This window comes from Hemitrygon akajei, chromosome 4 (genome assembly GCF_048418815.1).
Source record: "Hemitrygon akajei chromosome 4, sHemAka1.3, whole genome shotgun sequence".
In the NCBI taxonomy this organism is placed as follows: Eukaryota; Metazoa; Chordata; class Chondrichthyes; order Myliobatiformes; family Dasyatidae; genus Hemitrygon; species Hemitrygon akajei.
Genome location: NC_133127.1, coordinates 103,862,592 through 103,882,476, shown reverse-complemented (window position 1 = coordinate 103,882,476; position 19,885 = coordinate 103,862,592). Strand labels below are relative to the sequence as shown.

General features: G+C 46.8%; 1 protein-coding gene across 3 annotated transcripts in view; it reads right to left on the bottom strand.

The window, feature by feature from the left end:
• Positions 1-8,848: 8,848 nt before the first annotated feature.
• Positions 8,849-19,885, bottom strand: part of plrg1 (pleiotropic regulator 1) — a 103,406-nt gene continuing 92,369 nt past the window's right edge. For all 3 annotated transcript variants that reach the window (XM_073043146.1, XM_073043147.1, XM_073043148.1), the window contains one exon: positions 8,849-10,064. In XM_073043146.1, coding sequence (XP_072899247.1) covers positions 10,005-10,064 — 60 coding nt within the window. In that variant the 3' untranslated portion in view covers positions 8,849-10,004. The remainder of the gene's footprint in view (positions 10,065-19,885) is intronic.

Genomic DNA, 19,885 nt, shown 5'->3' with positions numbered 1-19,885 from the left:
CGTTGGAACTGCCGGCGACGGTCAGTGTACCGGGGGAGGAGGGGCTGTGGGGACTCCACACTCTCTCCGAGGATGAGGCTGAGGAGACATCGGAGGAGGAGCTAGAGCTAGAGGAAAACCCCGGAGAGGTGGCAGGCGCTAGCAAAGGGAGGAGGGAGGAGGGAGTCGTGACTAGGCCCCGCTCCCCAGGTAGGGTGGAAGCCTCCGAGCTGGCAGCCGCACTTAACTCCCTGGTGGGAGTGGCCGAGAGGCCACGGCTGAAGCTGGGGGTGTTCTCCGGAGCCAAGCCTACTCCAGACGGGGAGGTGGACTATGAGACCTGGATCGAGCATACGTCCTTGATGTTAGAGTGGCCAGGCTCGGAGGAGGAGAAGCGGCAGCAATTGGTGTGAAGTTTGAGGGGTTTAGCAGCCAAAACAGTTCGGGAGTGGAAAGCTGAAAAGTCTGGGGCCTCAGTGGAGGAATGTATAGAAGTTTTGGAGGGAGCGTTTGGGTTGTCAGGGGAACCCTGGCTGCTTTTAGCAGAGTTCCAATGCCTGGAACAATGGAGAGGGTAAAAGCTCTCCGAGTACATATTTAGGATGGAGGGGATGCTCTCGGGGCTGCGGCGCCGGGGGGTAGTGAAGGCGCCTGACGTGGCTAGCGTGAGGATGAGTCAGTTATTCAGTGGCTGTCTGGAGGAGGACAAGGTGGCGTGGACTATTAGGCAGGTTTATAGGAAAGGCCCCCTCCATCGTTCGGGCAACTGATTAGAAAGGTGCGGGAGGAAGAGAGAGCGTTGGGGCGGAAAAGGGGCGCGGACCTACGGGAGCGATCCTCAGTGATACAGGAAGTGGTGGCTGGGTGGAGGAATGACAACCCACCGAGGGGTAGAGAATCCCCTCTGGAGGGGAGGGACAGGGCAGGTACCCACTCTCAGGGGCGACCAGTGCCGTGGGTTGGGAGTGGGAGTCGTCCTGGGAGAGGAGGGGTGGCAGGCAGCGTGTGCTTTAACTGTGGTAAAGAGGGGCATTTCAGGCGGGACTGTGGGTGGCCAAGGGTGTGCTATAGCTGTGGAGAGGAGGGACACTTTAGGTGGGATTGTGAGAGACAAGGAGTTCCGCGGAGGACAAGTCCCCCTGCGACTAAGAAGGGGGAGGTGTCGGGAAACTTAGGAGAGGCTCAGTGAGGGAACGGACTGGAGCCTCTGGAGGAACACGTTCCCAGAGATCAGCCAGGGGACCACCGGGTGCCCACCCCTCTATTCCAGATGGGCTGGTAGGACCCCGTGCCAGTGTGGGTCTACGGATAGAGGGAGTTTACGCAAAGGCCGTTCTGGATACGGGATCGCAGGTGACCTTATTGTACCAGTCTTTCTACCACCAATATCTAAAGCATTTGCCCGTAACCCCATTTGACGCCCTGCAGATTTGGGGTGTGAGCGAGGGTGACTACCCGTACGATGGGTACCTATCGGTGAGATTGGAGTTCTCGGAGGGCGATGTGGGAGTGTCCGAAGCTATTGAGACGTTGGTGTTGGTGTGTCCTGACCCGGTGGAAACTGGTGGTGCTGCCCTCCTGGTGGGGACTAATTCCCCCGTTGTGCGACGGCTCCTGGGAGCTTGTAAGGAGAAAGCGGGGGAAGACTTTCTGGAGACCCTCTCGGTGCATCCAGTGTTTCGAGCAGTGTTCGAAGAAGGGGTTGCCTCACTAGGACTGGACCCGGAGTGTAAACGAGGGACGGTGTGGTGTACGCAGGCGAGGCCCAAGGTGATCCGACCCGGGGAGGTAGCACTAGTGATGGGGACCCCCAGATTCCCAGGAGTGCCGACAGGCGAAGCCCTGTTAGTAGACGCCCCGGACGATCTTGAAGGGGAGACACGATTTCCGGCGGGGGCGCTGGTGAGGCCCGAAGTGCAGAGACCAGGGGCGGTACATGCGAGGCGTATAGCTATAAGAGTCAGGAACACCACGGCAAGAGAAATCACCTTTAAGAGGGGAATGCCGCTGGCACATCTGTTCCCGGTGACGGTAATGTCTTGCGCACTAGTGAGGACCTCTAACGGGGAGGGATCGGAGCATCGAAGGGAGCTGACCGCTGAAGTCTTTAACTTCGGGGATTCCCCTGTGTCGCCGGAGTGGAAACACAGGCTAGTGGAGAAGATGCTGAAGATGGAAGCTGTTTTTTCTCGGGGCGAGTTTGATGTTGGCTGCTCCAAAAGCACTCGCCACACCACCCATGTGACGGAGGACACCCCGTTCCGAGAGAGATCCCGGCGGCTGGCTCCGGCAGATGTTGAGGACGTGCGGCAGCACTTGTGCAAGTTGAAGGAGGCCGGAATCATAGCTGAGTCCCGAAGTCCTTATGCGTCCCCAATAATGGTGGCACGGAAGAAGAATGGACGAATGCGCATGTGTGTTGACTACAGGACATTGGATCGGCGAACTGTCCCTGATCAATATACTGTCCCGAGAGTCGAGGATGCGCTGGCCTGCCTGAGCGGTGCGAAGTGGTTCAGTGTGTTGGATTTAAGAAGTGGGTATTACCAGATCCCAATGAGTGCGGGCGATAAAGAGAAGACCGCTTTTATCTGCCCGCTGGGGTTCTTTCAGTTCGAACGAATGCCCCAAGGCATATTGGGAGCCCCAGCCACCTTCCAGAGGCTCATGGAGAGAACTGTGGGGGATATGAATCTGTTAGAGGTGCTGGTGTACCTGGATGATTTGATAGTGTTTGGATCGACTTTGGAGGAACATGAGGAGAGGCTATTGAAGGTGTTGGGCCGGCTTAATGAAGAAGGGTTGAAGCTTTCCCTGGACAAATGCCAGTTCTGCAAGTCGTCGGTCAGCTACGTTGTCCATATCATTTCGCGAGAGGGAGTGGCTACTGATCCAACCAAGATAGAGGCCGTGACCACCTGGCCGAGACCCCAGAAAGTGGGTGCTCTGCGCTCATTTTTGGGGTTCTTTGGGTATTACTGGCGATTTGTGAAAGGATACGCCAAAGTGTGTCACCCGTTGACTCAGCTGTTGTGTGGCTATCCCCCGGTGGGAAAGAAAAGGACGGGGGACCAGAGGCAGGACGCTGGAGGATTCTGGAACCCGGCGGAACCTTTTGGCTCGAGATGGGATGATCGATGTGAAGAGGCGTTCCAATCCCTGAAGAGGGCACTGACCCAGGCCCCGGTGTTGGCTTTTGCCGATCCCCAGAAGCCATATGTGCTGCACACGGATGCCAGTCGAGAGGGTCTGTACCAGGAGCATGGCAAAGCATTGAGGTCGGTAGCCTTTGTCAGCCGAAGCTTGTCGCCATCTGAGAGAAACTATCCCACTCACAAGTTGGAGTTCCTGGCGCTGAAGTGGGCGGTGGTGGACAAGTTGGGTGATTACCTGTACGGAGCCAAGTTTGAGGTGCGAACGGATAACAATCCGCTCACTTATATTTTGACTCCGGCAAAGCTGGATGCCACAGGACATGGGTGGCTGGCGGCCTTGTCGGTATATGATTTCAGCCTGAGGTACCGGCCCGGAAGCAAGAATGTCGATGCGGATGCTTTGTCTCGTCGGGAGCCGGGGGAACAGGAGAGGGATGAGGAGTGGGAGAGTGTCCCTGCCCCTGGAGTGAAGGCGATGTGCCAGTTTGCTATCACCGTGAAGGTCGAGGGAAGAGGGAGGCTGGAATGAGCCGTGGACCATTTGGGGGGTTTTGACGACGCCATACCCCTAGCTTACTGTGATCTGACTGCACTGCGGACTAAACAGTTGCCGGAACTGAGTCCGGGGGAAATGGCAGCTGCTCAGCAAGATGACCCGGGCATTGGCACAGTGTGGAGAGCGGTCGAGAGGGGGGATGGGGCGTTGGCTGAGAAGGCGAAACACCCATTCGTGCCCCTGTTGTTGAAGGAGTGGTCTCGGTTGAGGTTAAAGAACAAAATCTTGTACCGGGTAACGGCGCCTCCGGACCAACCCCACTGTTGGCAACTGGTCCTGCCGGAGGAGTATCGGCAGGCTGTACTCCAGGCCCTACATGATGATTCTGGACACTTGGGGGTGGAAAAGACCTATGGATTACTCAAAGACCGGTTCTACTGGCTCCGGATGAGGGGGGAAGTCGAAGAATACTGTAGGGGCTGCAGTTGTTGCATCCGGAGGAAGACCCTGCCCGCGTTGGCAGCTCCACTGTCGCACTTGCAGAGTGCGGGACCTCTGGACCTGGTATGTATGGATTTTCTGTCGATTGAACCTGACACCAGCAACTCCGCGAATGTCTTAGTCATCACCGATCATTACACTCGCTATGCTCAGGCATTTCCCACTAAGGATCAGGCGGCGACGACAGTGGCGAAGGTGTTATGGGAGAAGTATTTTGTTCATTACGGCCTTCCCAGGCGAATCCATAGCGATCAGGGGCGGGACTTTGAGAGCCGCCTTATCCATGAATTACTGACTATGCTTGGGGTTGAGAAATCCAGGACTACCCCGTATCACCCACAGGGAGATCCGCAGCCAGAGGTTCAACCGGACCCTGTTGGATATACTCGGGACGCTGGAGATTGGGCAGAAAAGCAGGTGGAGTCGTCATATTGGACAATTGGTTCACTGTTACAATTGTACTCGCAATGATGCTACAGGATATTCGCCCTATTATCTGATGTTCGGGCGGGAAGCGAGGTTGCCCATTGACTTGTGTTTTGGGGGTGAAGTGGGTGAATTACCCGGGAAGTCCCATCTAAAGTATGTGACCGACATGAAGAGGGAGTTACAGCGGGCGTACGAGTTGGCCGAGGCGGCAGCTACCAAACAAAATTGGAGGAATAAGATGCGGTATGATCGGAAGTTGAAGTTTGTTCAATTATTGCCGGGCGACCGGGTCCTTTTACGGAATTTGGGACTCCCTGGTAAGCACAAGTTGGCAGAACGATGGGCGGCCAGCCCCTATGTAATAGAGAGCCAGATGCCGAACCTGCCAGTTTACCGGGTGAAACCTGAGGATGGGAATGGGCCTATCAAGGTACTCCATCGGAATCACCTGCTGCCGCTGGGTCAAGCGGTGCAGGTGGATACGGAGCCAGAGTGGGAGGTTACGCCCAGTACAAGGACTCTGCGAGGGCGCAGAGAAAGGGAAAAGACCGCTGCTGAAGAGCGGGGACGGGTCCCTCGGCCGGAAATGGCTACTGATTCGGAAGAGGACGACTCAGATGAGTGGCCCCTGTTCCCATTCGATGGTGCTCCAGTACCCGGAGAGGAGGCTCCTGGCCCTTCCCATACTGAATTGGGTGAGAGGAGGGAAGGTCTTGAGGGTCAGATGGAGAGGCAGCCAACAGTGGTGGGAGAGAGGGTGGAGCCCGAGCGTGAGCCGGAGAGATCTCAGGTGAGGGAGGACCCCCGTGAGGAAGGGGGTGAGGGTCTGTCAGGAAGACCTGGGGTGTCCGAGACAGTGGGTTCGCAGGTGGAGAGGGAGCCCAGGGGGGCAGAAGGGGTATGGAGATCTCAGAGGATTAGCCCCCCCCCCCCCCCCCAGAGCGGTTGACATATGTGGTACCAGGAGAACCGAGTGTGATTTCTACTGCTCTGGGTAGTTATGTCACTGCTTTCTGCACCTGGGTTGGGTTTTGGGTGTTGCAAGAAGCTTTGGGGAACTCTAGTAATGCCATGAGGGCATGACATTTGCTGGTGGGGAGAGAATGTACAATGTCCTGTGTATGTTATTAAAAATGGCTTCTTTGGTTTGTTAAAAGTTTCTCTTGCCGTTGTTTCACTTTAGAATGGCTGGTATGGTAATTGTATTCATTTGTTAATCAATGGGGAATGTTATTGTGTTTTGTGAGGCTGGGAACTTGGGGGAGGGGTTGCGCGGGCTTGGGGTGTGAGGGGAGTCCGGAGGGAGACGCCGAGGAAGGAGGACGTGCGCTCGGACGACCACCGGGGAGTCCGAAGTGGGAGTTTCTGGAGGACGACCACCGAGGAGTCGAATGGTTCGCTGGATGAGCTCCACCCATGTGCACTAAACTGACTGAACTTTGATAAGTTGGCGCCTTTTGTTTTTTTCTTATATATATATATATATTGTATTGCCTAATACTCTTTTAATTTTAGTAAACTCTTTAAGGTGTATTTCATAACGGTATTTGTTGTGGGTTTGATACTGTTGGCAGGCGCGAGGCATAAACTCGATTCTCACAGCACCTGCGTGTACGGGAGGTGGGTTGGTGTGTGGCTGGATTTCTTTTTCCCCTAGACATATACCAGCCTGTTGGGTAAGTGTTACAGGTGTAAGGTGGTAATTGATAAGGATGGGGTGGGGTGGTGTGTTGATCAATGGGGGGAGGTGGTGATCAATGGGGGTGATGTGATCGATGGGGGTAAGGTGTGATCAATGGGTGCGGGGTGGTGTGTGATCGATGGGGCGGGCTGGTGCAGTGATCAATGGGGGAAGGTGTGATCGATGGGGGTGGTATGTTGATCGATTTCTTTTTAGCCAGGGAGTAGTGAATCTGTGGAATGCTCTGCCAGAGACAGCTGCAAAGGCCAAGACCGTAGATATATTTACAGAGAAATCAGATAGTTTCCCGATTGGTCAGGGCATCAAAAGTTATGGCAAGAAAGATGAAATAGTGGAGCAGACTCGATGGGCTGAATGGCCTGATTCTGCTCTTATGTCTAAGTGGAAAGAGTGGGCAATTTCAAGTTCCTGGGTGTTAATATCTCTGACGATCTAACCTGGTCCCAGTATATCCATGTAACTATAAAGAAGGCAAGACAGTGGCTATATTTCATTAGGAGTTTGAGATTTGGTTTGATATCTAAAACACTTGAAAACTTCTACAGATGTACCATTTTGAGAAAGCATTCTGACAGGCTGCATCACTGTCTTGTGGAAGGGAGGGTGCTATTGCACAGGTTTGAAAGAAGCTACAGAAAGTTGTAAAATCAGTCTGCTTCATCTTGGGTACTAGACTCCGTAGTAACCAAGACATCTTCAAGTAATGGTGCCTCAGAAAGGCGGCATCCATTATTAAGGACCCCATCACCTAGGATATGCCCTCTTCTCATTGTTACTGTCAGGAAGGAGGTACAGAAGCCTGAAGGCACACACTCAACATTAGGGACTCTCATCACTCAGGACGCCCTCTTCTCATTGCTACCATCAAGGTGCTGGTACAGGAACCTGAAGGCACACACTTCAACAACAGCTTCTTCCCCTCTGCCATCAGATTTCTGAATGGACAGAACAACTCAGGAGTAGCTTCCTTCCCTCTGCCATCTGATTCTTAAAATGGGCATTGAAACCATGAACCCTTCCTCACTTTTTATTTCACATTATTTCTGTTTTTGCACTATTTTTAACTATTTAAATACTGTAATTGATTTATTTACTTTTTTCTATATTATCATATATTCTATTATACTGCTGCAGCTAAGTTAACAAATTTCATGACATATGCTGGTGATATTAACCCTGCTTCTTGTACGAATGCCATCATGTTTTCCCCAATTTCAATTCATCTTCTCTCAACATTAGACCATCCAATCCAACCCTCTGAAATGTACTTTTTAGGGAATATGGGTTCCCTTGTACTGTGGTTGACAGAGTGCACTCAAAAATATATTTGTTCTTTACTCTGCCTCCCTTCAGACAAAACAGGGCTACATTTCTCTGAGTCCTCACCTTTCACCCAGTCTCTGCATCCAGCACATCATCCGTCATCATTTCCACTAGCTAGAATTGGTACCCATTACCAGTCACATCATCTCCTCACTACTCCTTTGCATCTTCCACAGGGACCACTAACTCCCTAATCCATCCTAACACCTGGCACTTTTTCCTGCTCCACAGGAGTGGCTGTTCTTCTTTCTCCTCCCTCACAACCAGCTAGGAATTCAACAGCCCTTCCAGGTGAGGCACTTTCATGCATCTCAACCAACCTCATCTACTGCATTTAGTGCTCCCAGCCATAGTAGCTTACAGGTTAGCGCTACACTATTACAGCTCAAGGCAGGGCATCCTCTGTAAGGAGCTAAACGACTGTTTAATCCTTTCAATGGATGTTACCTGGCCTGCTGAGTTCCTCCAGCATCTCTTGTTTTATGTTCTCTGTAAGGAGTTTGTACATCCTGCATGGAATGTCTCGGTTTTCTCTGGGTGCTCCAGTTTCCTCCCACAGTCCAAACACCTACTAATTAAGTAGGTTAATTGGCAATGGTAAATTGTCCTGTGATGAAACTTAGGGTTAAATTGGGGGTCACCGAGCGGCATAGCTTGAAGGGTCAGAAGTGCCTATTTCATGCTGTATCACCAAATAAATAAACCTGGCTTCCTCCAAATGCATAATGATTGAATGATTTGTAGAGCACCTGTACAGTTAACAATGGCCATCCCAATCCAGAGGAACAACTCATTCTGTCTGGGTAGTCTAAACTCAATGGCATGAACATTGAATTTTCCACTTTCAGGTAAGCCTCATCTCAGGGTTCTCACTCTGCTGTTTTCTCCTTTTAATCCTCCTATGGTTCTCACCCCCCCATCTTAGTCCTCTTTCTTGTACCTTCCAACTAGCCTCTCTGATCACTCCACCCCATCTCTCCCACTCCTGGTCCCAACCATTCACACAATTCACTCACTGGCTTTCTCCTAACTCTCTGTTAATTGCTGTTCTATAAACTAGGTGGAATTGATAATAATGTGGGTGGATTAAATGGGAAAGCGTAAATAGGTGCAGACTCAGTGAGGTTAAATCTGTTTCAATGGTGAATCTATGACAAGTTGTAATAGTCTATATAACCAGTAATGGGTATAACTGAATAATGAAAACTTGACTTTCCTAATACATTTCCTCCCCAATATAGAGTAAGTAACAAAACAATGAAATATGATTGGAGGTCTGTAATTCTTCAATTATAGTACTGATACTAATGACATCGCTAATGTATAAGTGTAGATGGACAAAATATAGTTCATAACCTAAAGTTCAAAAAATACAACATTTAGCAATAATTTTCATAAAGATCAGCTGTGCAAACACCAACAGTTCAGAACTTATCCATAAACTATGCTATAAGGTATCAAAATCTTACCTAGAAGATTTAGAGCTGATCAATTACTAAGTTATTTTTTTCTTTAATTTGCAGATTGGTTGTATTTCTGGTGATTCGTGATGCTTTATATTGGACTTTGAGTATAGTGCAGTTGACAAGGTTAGAGTTTAGATCAGCAATAAGGAAGAAATGACAAAATATTTTCAAAGTAATATAGCAGGTGAAAGTGGTGTGTGTTTTGTTAATATACACAACACCCAAATACATTGTCATGGCATAGTTGATAAGGTGATGATTAAGCCTTGTTTTACTTCCTACACCCTAACTGTTAACACTGGCTGGTGGTGCATAGGCATCGGCGCAATGGCATCAGTGCCAGACTCCGAGTGAAGGCTTCCGAGTTCGAATTCAAGTTTGGCTACCCCCGAGCCTGCTAACCATCCGTGCCGGGTTGAGTGTCGAGCTAGCCACCTGGCCTCGTAACCAAAAAAGGGTCGAGTCAGGAATGTTCATATCATGACCTGGTTAATCCGAAAGGAGACCAATCCTGACACTACGCGCCAGACAAGAATGGCTGACTGTCTGGTGTGACATGCTAAACATCTTCCTACATATGCCTCATATGCTATGTCCAGCATTTTCTATTTTTGTTTTTGATGATCAAGAAACTTCCTTACTTGGATAGTGTCAAACATCTTGACAGTTATTGAAAGTGCAAGTGGAGAGAATTCCTTCACATTCTCGATTTTAGCCTTGTAGATTATAGAAAGATATTGTGGAAAATAAACTTATCCCAAGATCCCTTATAATCTTTTCTCACTTTTTAAAAAAATGATTTTGATTTTCTACCTCATTACCTGCTGTCTCGTTATATCACTGTCATTGTCAGATTTGTACAATTTATTATAGGGTGCAATGTATAACCAAGATAAACTAAATTTGAAACATTTCCAGCCAGATGGAAAACAAAACTGCAAGAAATTAAGTTCTTAAAATCTCTTCCTTTTGATGATCTCTGGTTTCCAGTTGACAGGGTGAGTTTCTTCAGTCTAGGATTAAAAAAACAATATTATCCCACCAGATCAAAAAAATATATTCAAGTTAAAACACTGCAAATTTTAAGGCTTTCCTAGCAAAATGAAACATTACAGAATGATTTGCCCAACCCAACAATGACTGATTGAAAATATAAGATTCATGGATTAGTTTATCATGTGATACTCAAATAATTAGAACATAAAACAGTACAGGCCCTTCAGCCCACAATGTTATACCGACTTTTAACGTGCTCTAAGATCAATCACACGCTTTCCTCCAACACAATCCATTTTTAGACTACAAGGCACAGGAGCAGAATTCGGCCACTTGCCCCATCAAGGCTGTTCCACTATTACACATGGCTGATCAAATTTTCCTCTCAGCCCCAATCTCCTGCCTTCTTCCTGTATCCGTTCATGACCTGACCAAACAAGAATCTATCAATCTCTGCCTTAAATATATATAAAGACGGCCTCCATAGCTGCCTGTGGCAAAGAATTCCACAGATTCACTCTCTGGCTGCAGAAATTCCTCCGCATCTCCATTGGAAAAGGACACCCATCTATTTTGAGGCTATGTCCTCTGGTCTTAAGACACCATCATCCTCTCCACATCCACACTATCAAGTCCTTTCACCATTTGATAGGTTTTAATTAGGTCACTCCTCTGTCTTCTAAATTCCAGTGAATACAGGCCCAGCACCATCAAAACTGTGTGCAGTTTTGGTCACCGAATTACAGGAAGGATATTAATAAGGTTGAAAGAGTGCAGAGAAGGTTTACAAGGATGTTGCCGGGACTTGAGAAACTGAGTTACAGAGAAAGGTTGAATAGGTTAGGACTTTATTCCCTGGAGCGTAGAAGAATGAGGGGAGACTTGATAGAGGTATATAAAATTATGATGGGTATAGATAGAGTGAATGCAAGCAGGCTTTTTCCACTGAGGCTAGAGGTGAAAAAAACCAGAGGACGTGGGTTAAGGGTGAAGGGGGAAAAGTTTAAAGGGAACATTATGGGGGGGGGGGCTTCTCCACACAGAGAGTGATGGGAGTGTGGAATGAGCTGCCGGATGAAGTAGTAAATGCGGGCTCACTTTTAACATTTAAGAAAAACTTGGACAGGTACATGGATGGGAGGTGTATGGAGGGATATGGGCCGGGTGCAGGTTAGTGGGACTAGGCAGAAAAATGGTTCGGCATAGCCAAGAAGGGCCAAAAGGTTTGTTTCTGTGCTGTAATGTTCTATTGTTCTAAAGCGCTTCATACAACCTGCCCCTCCTCCTATCTTCATATCGTCTGCAAACTTTGCAACAAAGCCATCAATTCCATCATCCAAATCACTGACATATAATGTAAAAAGAATCGGCCCCAACACAGACCCCTGTGGAACACCACTAGTCACCAGCAGCAAAACAGGAAAGGCTCCCTTTATTCCCACTCGTTGCCTCCTGCCAATCAGCCACTGACTTATCCATGATAGAATCTTTCCTGTAATACCGTGAGCTCGCACTTTGTTAAGCAGCTTCATCTACTGCACCTTGTCAAAGGCATTCTGAAAATCCAAGTGCAGAACATCAACCAATTCTCATTTGTCTACCCTGCTTGCTATTTACTCAAAGAATTCCTACAGATTTGTCAGGCAAGATTTTCCCTTGAGGAAACCATGCTGACTCTGGCCTATTTTATCATGTGCCTTCAAGTACCCCGAAACTAAATCCTTAACAATCAACTCCAAAATGAACCAGATATGTAATTGTAAACCAATTGTGTAATGAACCAGAGGTGATTATAGAAATGGAAGTGAAGGAACCTTTAGGAGGCAGTGATCACAACATCATTGAGTTCACTGTGAAATTTGAGAAAGAGAAGCCGAAATCCGATGTGTCGGTATTTCAGTGGAGTAAAGGAAATTACAGTGGCATGAGAGAGGAACTGGCCAAGGTTGACTGGAAAGGTGCACTAGCGGGAAGGACAGCAAAGCAGCAGTGGCTGGAGTTTATGTGAGAAGTGAGGAAGGTGCAAGACAGATATATTCCAAAGAAGAAGAAATTTTCGAATGGAAAAAGGATGCAACCGTGGCTAACAAGAGAAGACAAAGCCAAAGTAAAAGCAAAGCAGAGGGCATACAAGGAAGGAAAAATTAGTGGGAAGACAGAGGATTGGGAAGTTTTTAAAAGCTTACATAAGGAAACTAAGAAGGTCATTAAGAGGAAAAAGGTGAACTATGAAAGGAAACTACCAAATAATATCAAAGAGGATATTAAAAGCTTTTTCAAGTATATAAAGAGTAAAAGACAAGTGATGGAAAATGATGCTGGAGAAATTGTAATGGGAGATAAGGAGATGGCAGAGGAACTGAATGAGTATTTTGCATCAGTCTTCACTGAGGAAGACATCAGCAATATACCATTCAAGGGTGTCAGTGAAGAGAAATGCGCAGTCACAATTATGACAGAGAAAGTACTCAGGAAGCTGAATAGTCTAAGGGTAGATAAATCTCCTGGACCAGATGGAATGCACCCTCGTGTTCTGAAGGAAGTAGCTGTGGAGATTGTGGAGGCATTAGCAATGATCTTTCAAAAGTCAATAGATTCTGGCCTGGTTCTGGAGGACTGGAAGATTGCAAATGTCACTCTGCTATTTAAGAAGGGGGCAAGGAAGCAAAAAGGAAATTATAGACCTGTTAGCTTGACATCGGTGGTTGGAGTCGATTGTCAAGGATGAGGTTACGGAGTACCTGGAGGCACATGACAAGATAGGCAGAACTCAGCATGATTTCCTTAAAGGAAAATCCTACCTGACAAACCTAATGCAATTTTTTGAGGAAATTACAAGTAGGCTAGATAAGGGAGATGTAGTGGATGTTGTGTATTTGGATTTTCAGAAAGCCTCTGACAAGGTGCCCCACATGAGGCTGCTAAACAAGAGCCCATGGAATTACGGGAAAGTTACATATGTGGATAGAGCGTTGGTTGATCGGCAGGAAACAGAGTGTGGGAATAAAGGGATCCCATTCTAGTTGGCTGCCAGTTACCAGTGGTATTCCACAGGGGTCCGTGTTGGGGCCGCTTCTTTTTACGTTGTATACCAACGATTTGGATTATGGAATAGATGGCTTTGTGGCTAAGTTTGCTGATAATACAAAGATAGGTGGATGGGCCGGTAGTGCTGAGGAAACAGAGTCTGCAGAGAGACTTGGATAGATTGGCAAAGAAATGGCAAATGAATTACAATGTCGGAAAGTGTACGGTCATGCACTTTGGTAGAAGAAATAAACGGGCAGACTATTATTTAAATTATTTTTTAAGTTCTGAGATGCAAAGGGACTTGGGAGTCCTCATGCAGGATACCTTTAAGGTTAACCTTCAGGTTGAATCGGTGGTGAAGAAGGCGAATGCAATGTTGGCATTCATTTCTAGAGGAATAGAGTATAGGAGCAGGGATGTGATGTTGAGGCTCTATAAGGCACTGGTAAGACCTCACTTGGAATACTGTGTGCAATTTTGGGCTCCTTATTTAAGACAGGATGTGCTGACATTGGAGAGGGCTCAGAGAAGATTCACTAGAATGATTCCGGGAATGAGAGGGTTAACATGTGAGGAATGTTTGACTGCTCTTGGACTGTACTCCTTGGAGTTTAGAAAAATGAGGGGGGACCTCATAGAAACATTTTGAATGTTGAAAGGCATGGACAGAGTGGATGTGGCAAAGTTGTTTCCCATGGTGGGGGAGTCTAGTATGAGAGGAAATGACGTGAGGATTACAGGGCGCCCATTCAGAACAGAGATGTGGAAAAAAAATTTTAGCCAGAGGGTGGTGAATCTATGGAATTTGATGCCAAGGGTGGCAGTCATTGGGTGTATTTAAGGCAGAGACTGATAGATATCTGAGTCGTCAGGGCATCAAAGGTTATGGTGAGAAGGCGGGGGAATGGGACTAAAGGGGAGATTGGATCAGTTCATGATGAAATGGCGGAGCAGATTCGATGGGCCGAATGGCCGACTTCTGCTCCTTTGTCTTATGGTCTAAAATCTTCCCAGCCACTGAGGTCAGACTAACTGGCCTATAACTTCCTTTCTTCTGCCTCTCTCCTTTCCTGAAGAGTCGAGTGATACTTGTAATTTTCCAGTCTTCTGAAACCATGTCAGAATTAATTGATTCTTGAAATAGCATTACTAATGCCTCCTCTTTCAGAACCCTGGGGCGTACATCATCTGGTCCAGGTGACTTACCTAACTTCAGACCTTTCAGTTTCCCAAGAACCTTCTTTCCAGTAATTGTAACATCACACACTTCATGACCCCAGACACCTGGAACTTCCACCAAACTGCTAGGATCATCCGCAATGAAGACTGATGCAAAATACTTATTCAATTTGTCCGTCATCTCCTTGTCCCCGTTGCTACCTCTCCAGCAATTTTTACAGCAGTCTAGTATCTCACTCTTCCCTCTCTTTCACAATTAATAATCTGAAGAATCTTTTGGTTTTGTCTTTACTGTTACTGGCTAGCTTACTTTCACATACCATCTTTACCTTCTTAATCACTTTTTAGTTGCTTTCTGCTGGCATTTAAAAGCTCCTCAATAATTTTTGCTTTATTGTATGCCCTCTCTTTGGCTTTTATGTTGGCTAGTTAGCTATGGTTCCTCAATACTCCTTCCTCTTTGGGGTGTATATATCCTGTGCCTTCTGAATAGCTTCCATCCCTGCCAGTGTTCTTTTCTAATCAATCTGGCCAACTGCCTCTAATGCCTCTGTAATTTCCATAAGTCCACTGAGCCTCTGGCAACGATCTTTGCATCATCAATGGGGACAGGAGAGGTTCCGGAGGATTGTAGGGTTGCGGATATTGTTCCTTTATTCAAGAAAGCTAGTAGAGATAGCCCAGGAAATTATAGACCAGTGAGTCTTACCTCAGTAGTTGGTAAGTTGATGGAGAAGATCCCGAGAGGCAGGGTCTATGAACATTTGGAGAGGTATAATATGATTAGGAATAGTCAGCATGGCTTTGTCAAGGGAAGGTCAAGCCTGATTGAATTTTTTCAGGATGTGACTAAGCACATTGATGAAGGAAGAGCAGTAGATGTAGTGTATATGGATTTCAGCAAGGCATTGTGATAAGGTACCCCATGCAAGGCTTATTGAGAAGGTAAAGAGGCATGGGATCCAAGGGGACATTGCTTTGTGGATCCAGAACTGGCTTGCCCACAGAAGGCAAAAGAGTGGCTGTAGACGGGTCATATTCTGCACGGAGGTCGGTCACCAGTGGGGTGCCTCAGGGATCTGTTCTGGGACCCTTACTCTTGGTGATTTTTATAAATGACCTGGATGAGGAAGTGGAGGGATGGGTTAGTAAGTTTGCTGATGACACAAAGGTTGGAGGTGTTGTGGATAGCGTGGCGGGCTGTCAGAGGTTACAGTGGGACATTGATAGGATGCAAAACTGGGCTGAGAAGTGGCAGATGGAGATAACCCAGATAAGTGTGAAATGGTTCATTTTGGTAGGTCAAATATGATGGCAGAATATAGTATTAATGGTAAGACTCTTGGCAGTGTGAGGGATCAGAGGGATCTTGTGGTCGAAGTTCATAGGACGCTCAAAGCAGCTGCGCAGGTTGACTCTGTGGTTGGGAAGGCATATAGTGTATTGGCCTTCATCAATTGTGGAAATGAATTTAGGAACTGAGAGGTAATGTTGCAACGATATAGGACCCTGGTCAGACCACATTTTTAGTACTGTGCTCAGTTCTGGTCGCCTCACTACAAGAAGGATGTGGAACCCATAGAAAGGACGCAGAGGAGATTTACAAGGATGTTGCCTGGATTGGGAAGCTTGCCTTATGAGAATAGGTTGAGTGAACTCCGCCTTTTCTTCTTGGAACGAAGGAGGATGAGAGGTGACCTGATAGAGGTGTATAAGATAATGAGTGGCATTGATCGTGTGGATAGCTTTTTCCCAGGGCTGAAATGGCTGCCACAAGAGGACACAGGTTTAAGGTGCTGGGGAGTAGGTACAGAGGAGATAGAAACATTGAAAACCTACAGCACAATACAGGCCCTTCGGCCCACAAAGTTGTGCTGAACATGTTCCAACCTTAGAAATTACTAGGCTTACCTACAGCTATTATTACTAAGTTCCATGTACCTATCTAAGTGTCTCTTAAAAGACCCTATCATATCCGCCTCCACCGCCGTTGCCGCCGGCTCATTCCACGCACTCACCACTCTCTGAGTAAAAAACTTAACCCCTGACATCTCCTCTGTACCTACTCCCTGGCACCTTAAACCTCTTGGCTCCTAACTTCAATTCCGCAATTGATGAAGGGCAATACACGATTCGCCTTCCTAACCACAGAGTCAACCTGCGCAGCTGCTTTGAGCGTTCTATGAACTTGGACCCCAAGATCTCTCTGATCCTCCACACTGTCAAGAGTCTCACCATTAATACTATATTCTGCCATCATATTTGACGTACCAACATGAACCACCTCACACTTATTTGGGTTGAACTCCATCTGCCACTTCTCAGCCCAGTTTTGCATCCTATCAATGTCCCACTGTAATCTCTGACAGCCCTCCACACTATCCACAACACCTCCAACCTTTGTGTCATCAGTGAACTTAATAACCCATCCCTCCACTTCCTCATCCAGGTCATTTATAAAAATCACGAAGTGTAAGGGTCCCAGAACAGATCCGAGGCATCCTACTGGTGACTGATCCCCGTGCAGAATATGACCCGTCTACAACCACTCTTTGCCTTCTGTGGGCAAGCCAGTTCTGGATCCACAAAGCAATGTCCCCTTGGATCCTATGCCTCTTTACTTCTCAATAAGCCTTTCAAGGGGTACCTTATCAAATGCCTTGCTGAAATCCTTATACACTACATGCTCTTATGCTCTTCCTTCATCAATGTGCTTAGTCACATCCTGAAAAAATTCAATCAGGCTCATAAGGCACGACCTGCCCTTGACAAAGCCACACTGACTACTCTTAATCATATTATATCTCTCCAAATGTTCATAGACCCTGTCTCTCAGGATCTTCTCCATCAACTTACCAACCACTGAGGTAAGACTCACTGGTCTATAATTTCCTGGGCTATCTCTACTCCCTTTCTTGAATACAGGAAGAACATTCGCAACCCTCCAATCCAATGGAACCTCTCCTGTCCCCATTGATGATGCAAAGATCATCGCCACTGACTCAGCAATCTCCTCCCTCACCTCCCACAGTAGCCTGGGGTACCTCTCAACTGGTCCTGGTGACTTATCCAACTTAATGCTTTCCAAATATTCCAGCACATCCTCTTTCTTAATATCTACATGCTCAAGCTTTTCAGTCTGCTGAAAGTCATCACTACAATCACCAAGATCCTTTTCCATTTTGAATACTGAAGTAAAGTATTCATTAAGTACCTCTGCTATTTCCTCAGGTTCCATACACTTTTCTACTGTCACACTTGATAGGTCCTATTCTTTCATGTTTTATTCTCTTGCTCTTCACATACTTATAACCATAACAGTTACAGCACAGGAAACAGGCCATCTTGGCCCTTCTAGTCCGTGCCAAACACTTACTCTCACCTAGTCCCACAGACCCGCACTCAGCCCATAACTCTCCATTCCTTTCCTGTCCATACACCTATCCAATTTTACTTTAAATGACAATACCAAACCTGCCTCTACCACTTCTACTGGAAGCTCGTTCCACACAGCTACCACTCTCCCCTCGTGTTACCCTTAAACTTTTGCCCCCTAACTCTCAACATGTCCTCTTGTTTGAATCTCCCCTACTCTCAATGGAAAAAGCCTATCCATGTCAACTCTATCTATCACCCTCATAATTTTAAATACCTCTATCAAGTCCCCCCTCAACCTTCTACGCTCCAAAGAATAAAGACCTAACTTGTTCAACCTTTCTCTGTAACTTAGGTGCTGAAACTCAGGTAACATTCTAGTAAATCTTCTCTGTACTCTCTCTATTTTGTTGACATCTTTCCTATAATTCGGTGACCAACTGTACACAATAATCCAAATTCGACCTTACCAATGCCTTATACAATTTTAACATTACATCCCAACTCCTATACTCAATGCTCTGATTTATAAAGGCCAACATACCAAAAGCTTTCTTCATCACCCTATCCACATGAGATTCCACCTTCAGGGAACTATGCAACATTATTCCTAGATCTCTCTGTTCTACTGCATTCTTCAATGCCCTACCATTTACCATGTAGAATGCCTTGGGGTTTTCTTTAATCCTGCCTACCACGACCTTCTCATGGCCCCTTCTGGCTCTCCTCATTTCCTCCTTAAGCTCCCATTAGCCTTATAATCTACTGGATCTCTAACATTACCTAGCTCTCTGAACCTTTTGTAAGCTTTTCTTTTCTTCTTGACTAGATTTATTACAGCCTTTATACACCACGGTTCCTGTACCCTACCGTAACTTCTCTGTCACATTGTAACGTACCTATACAGCACTTCACACAAATATTCCCTGAATATTTGCCACATTTTTTCCATACTTTTCCCTGAGAACATGTTTCCAATTTAAGCCTCCAATTTTCTGCCTGATAGCCTCATAATTCCCCTTACTCCAATTAAACGCTTTTCTAACTTGTCTGTTCCTATCTCTCTCCGATGCTATTGTAAAGGAGACAGAATTATGGTCACCATCTCCAAAATGGTCTCCCACTGAGAGATCTGACACCTGACCAGGTTCATTTCCCAATACCAAATCAAGTACAGCCTCTCCTCTTATAGGCCTACCTACATATTTGGTCAAGAAACCTTCCTGAACACACTTAACAAACTCCACCCCTCTAAACCCCTTCTCTAGGGAGATAGACAATAGACAGTAGGTGCAGGAGTAGGCCATTCAGCCCTTCTAGCCAGCATCGCCATTCACTGTGATCATGGCTGATCATACACAATCAGTACTCCGTTCCTGCCCTCTCCCCATATCCCTTGACCCCGCTATCTATAAGAGCTCTATCTAACTCTCTCTTGAATGCATCCAGACTTGGCCTCCACTGCCTTCTGGGGCAGAGCATTCCACATATCCACTACTCTCTGGGTGAAAAAGTTTTTCCGCATCTCTGTTCTAAATGGCCTACCCCTTATTCTTAAACTGTGGCCTCTAGTTCTGGACTCACCCATCAGCAGAAACATGCTTCCTGCCTCCAGTGTGCCCAATCCCTTAATAATTTTATAAGTTTCAATCAGATCCCCTCTCATCCTAAATTCCAGTGTATACAAGCCCAGTCACTCCAATCTTTCAACATATGACAGTCCCACCATTCCAGGAATTAACCTTGTGAACCTACACTGCACTCCCTCAATAGCAAGAATGTCCTTCCTCAAATTTGGAGACCAAAACTGCACACAATACTCCAGGTGGGGTCTCACCAGGGCCCTGTACAGCTGCAGAAGGACCTCTTTACTCCTATACTCAATTCCTCTTGTTATAAAAGCCAGCATGCCATTAGCTTTCTTCACTGCCTGCTGTACCTGCATGCTTGCTTTCATTGACTGATGTACAAGAACACCTAGATCTCGTTGTACTTCCCCTTTTCCTAACTTGACTCCATTTAGATAGTAATCTGCCTTCCTGTTCTTGCCACCAAAGTGGATAACCTCACATTTATCCACATGCCAATTGACATTTGGGAAATTAAAATCTTCCATCATAACAACACTTATTATTACACCTTTCGAGGATCTGTTTCCCTATCTACTCCTCAATATCACTGTTACTATTCAGGGTTAAGTTTTTTTACTCAGAGAGTGGTGATTGTGTGGAATGGGCTGCCGGCAATGGTGGTG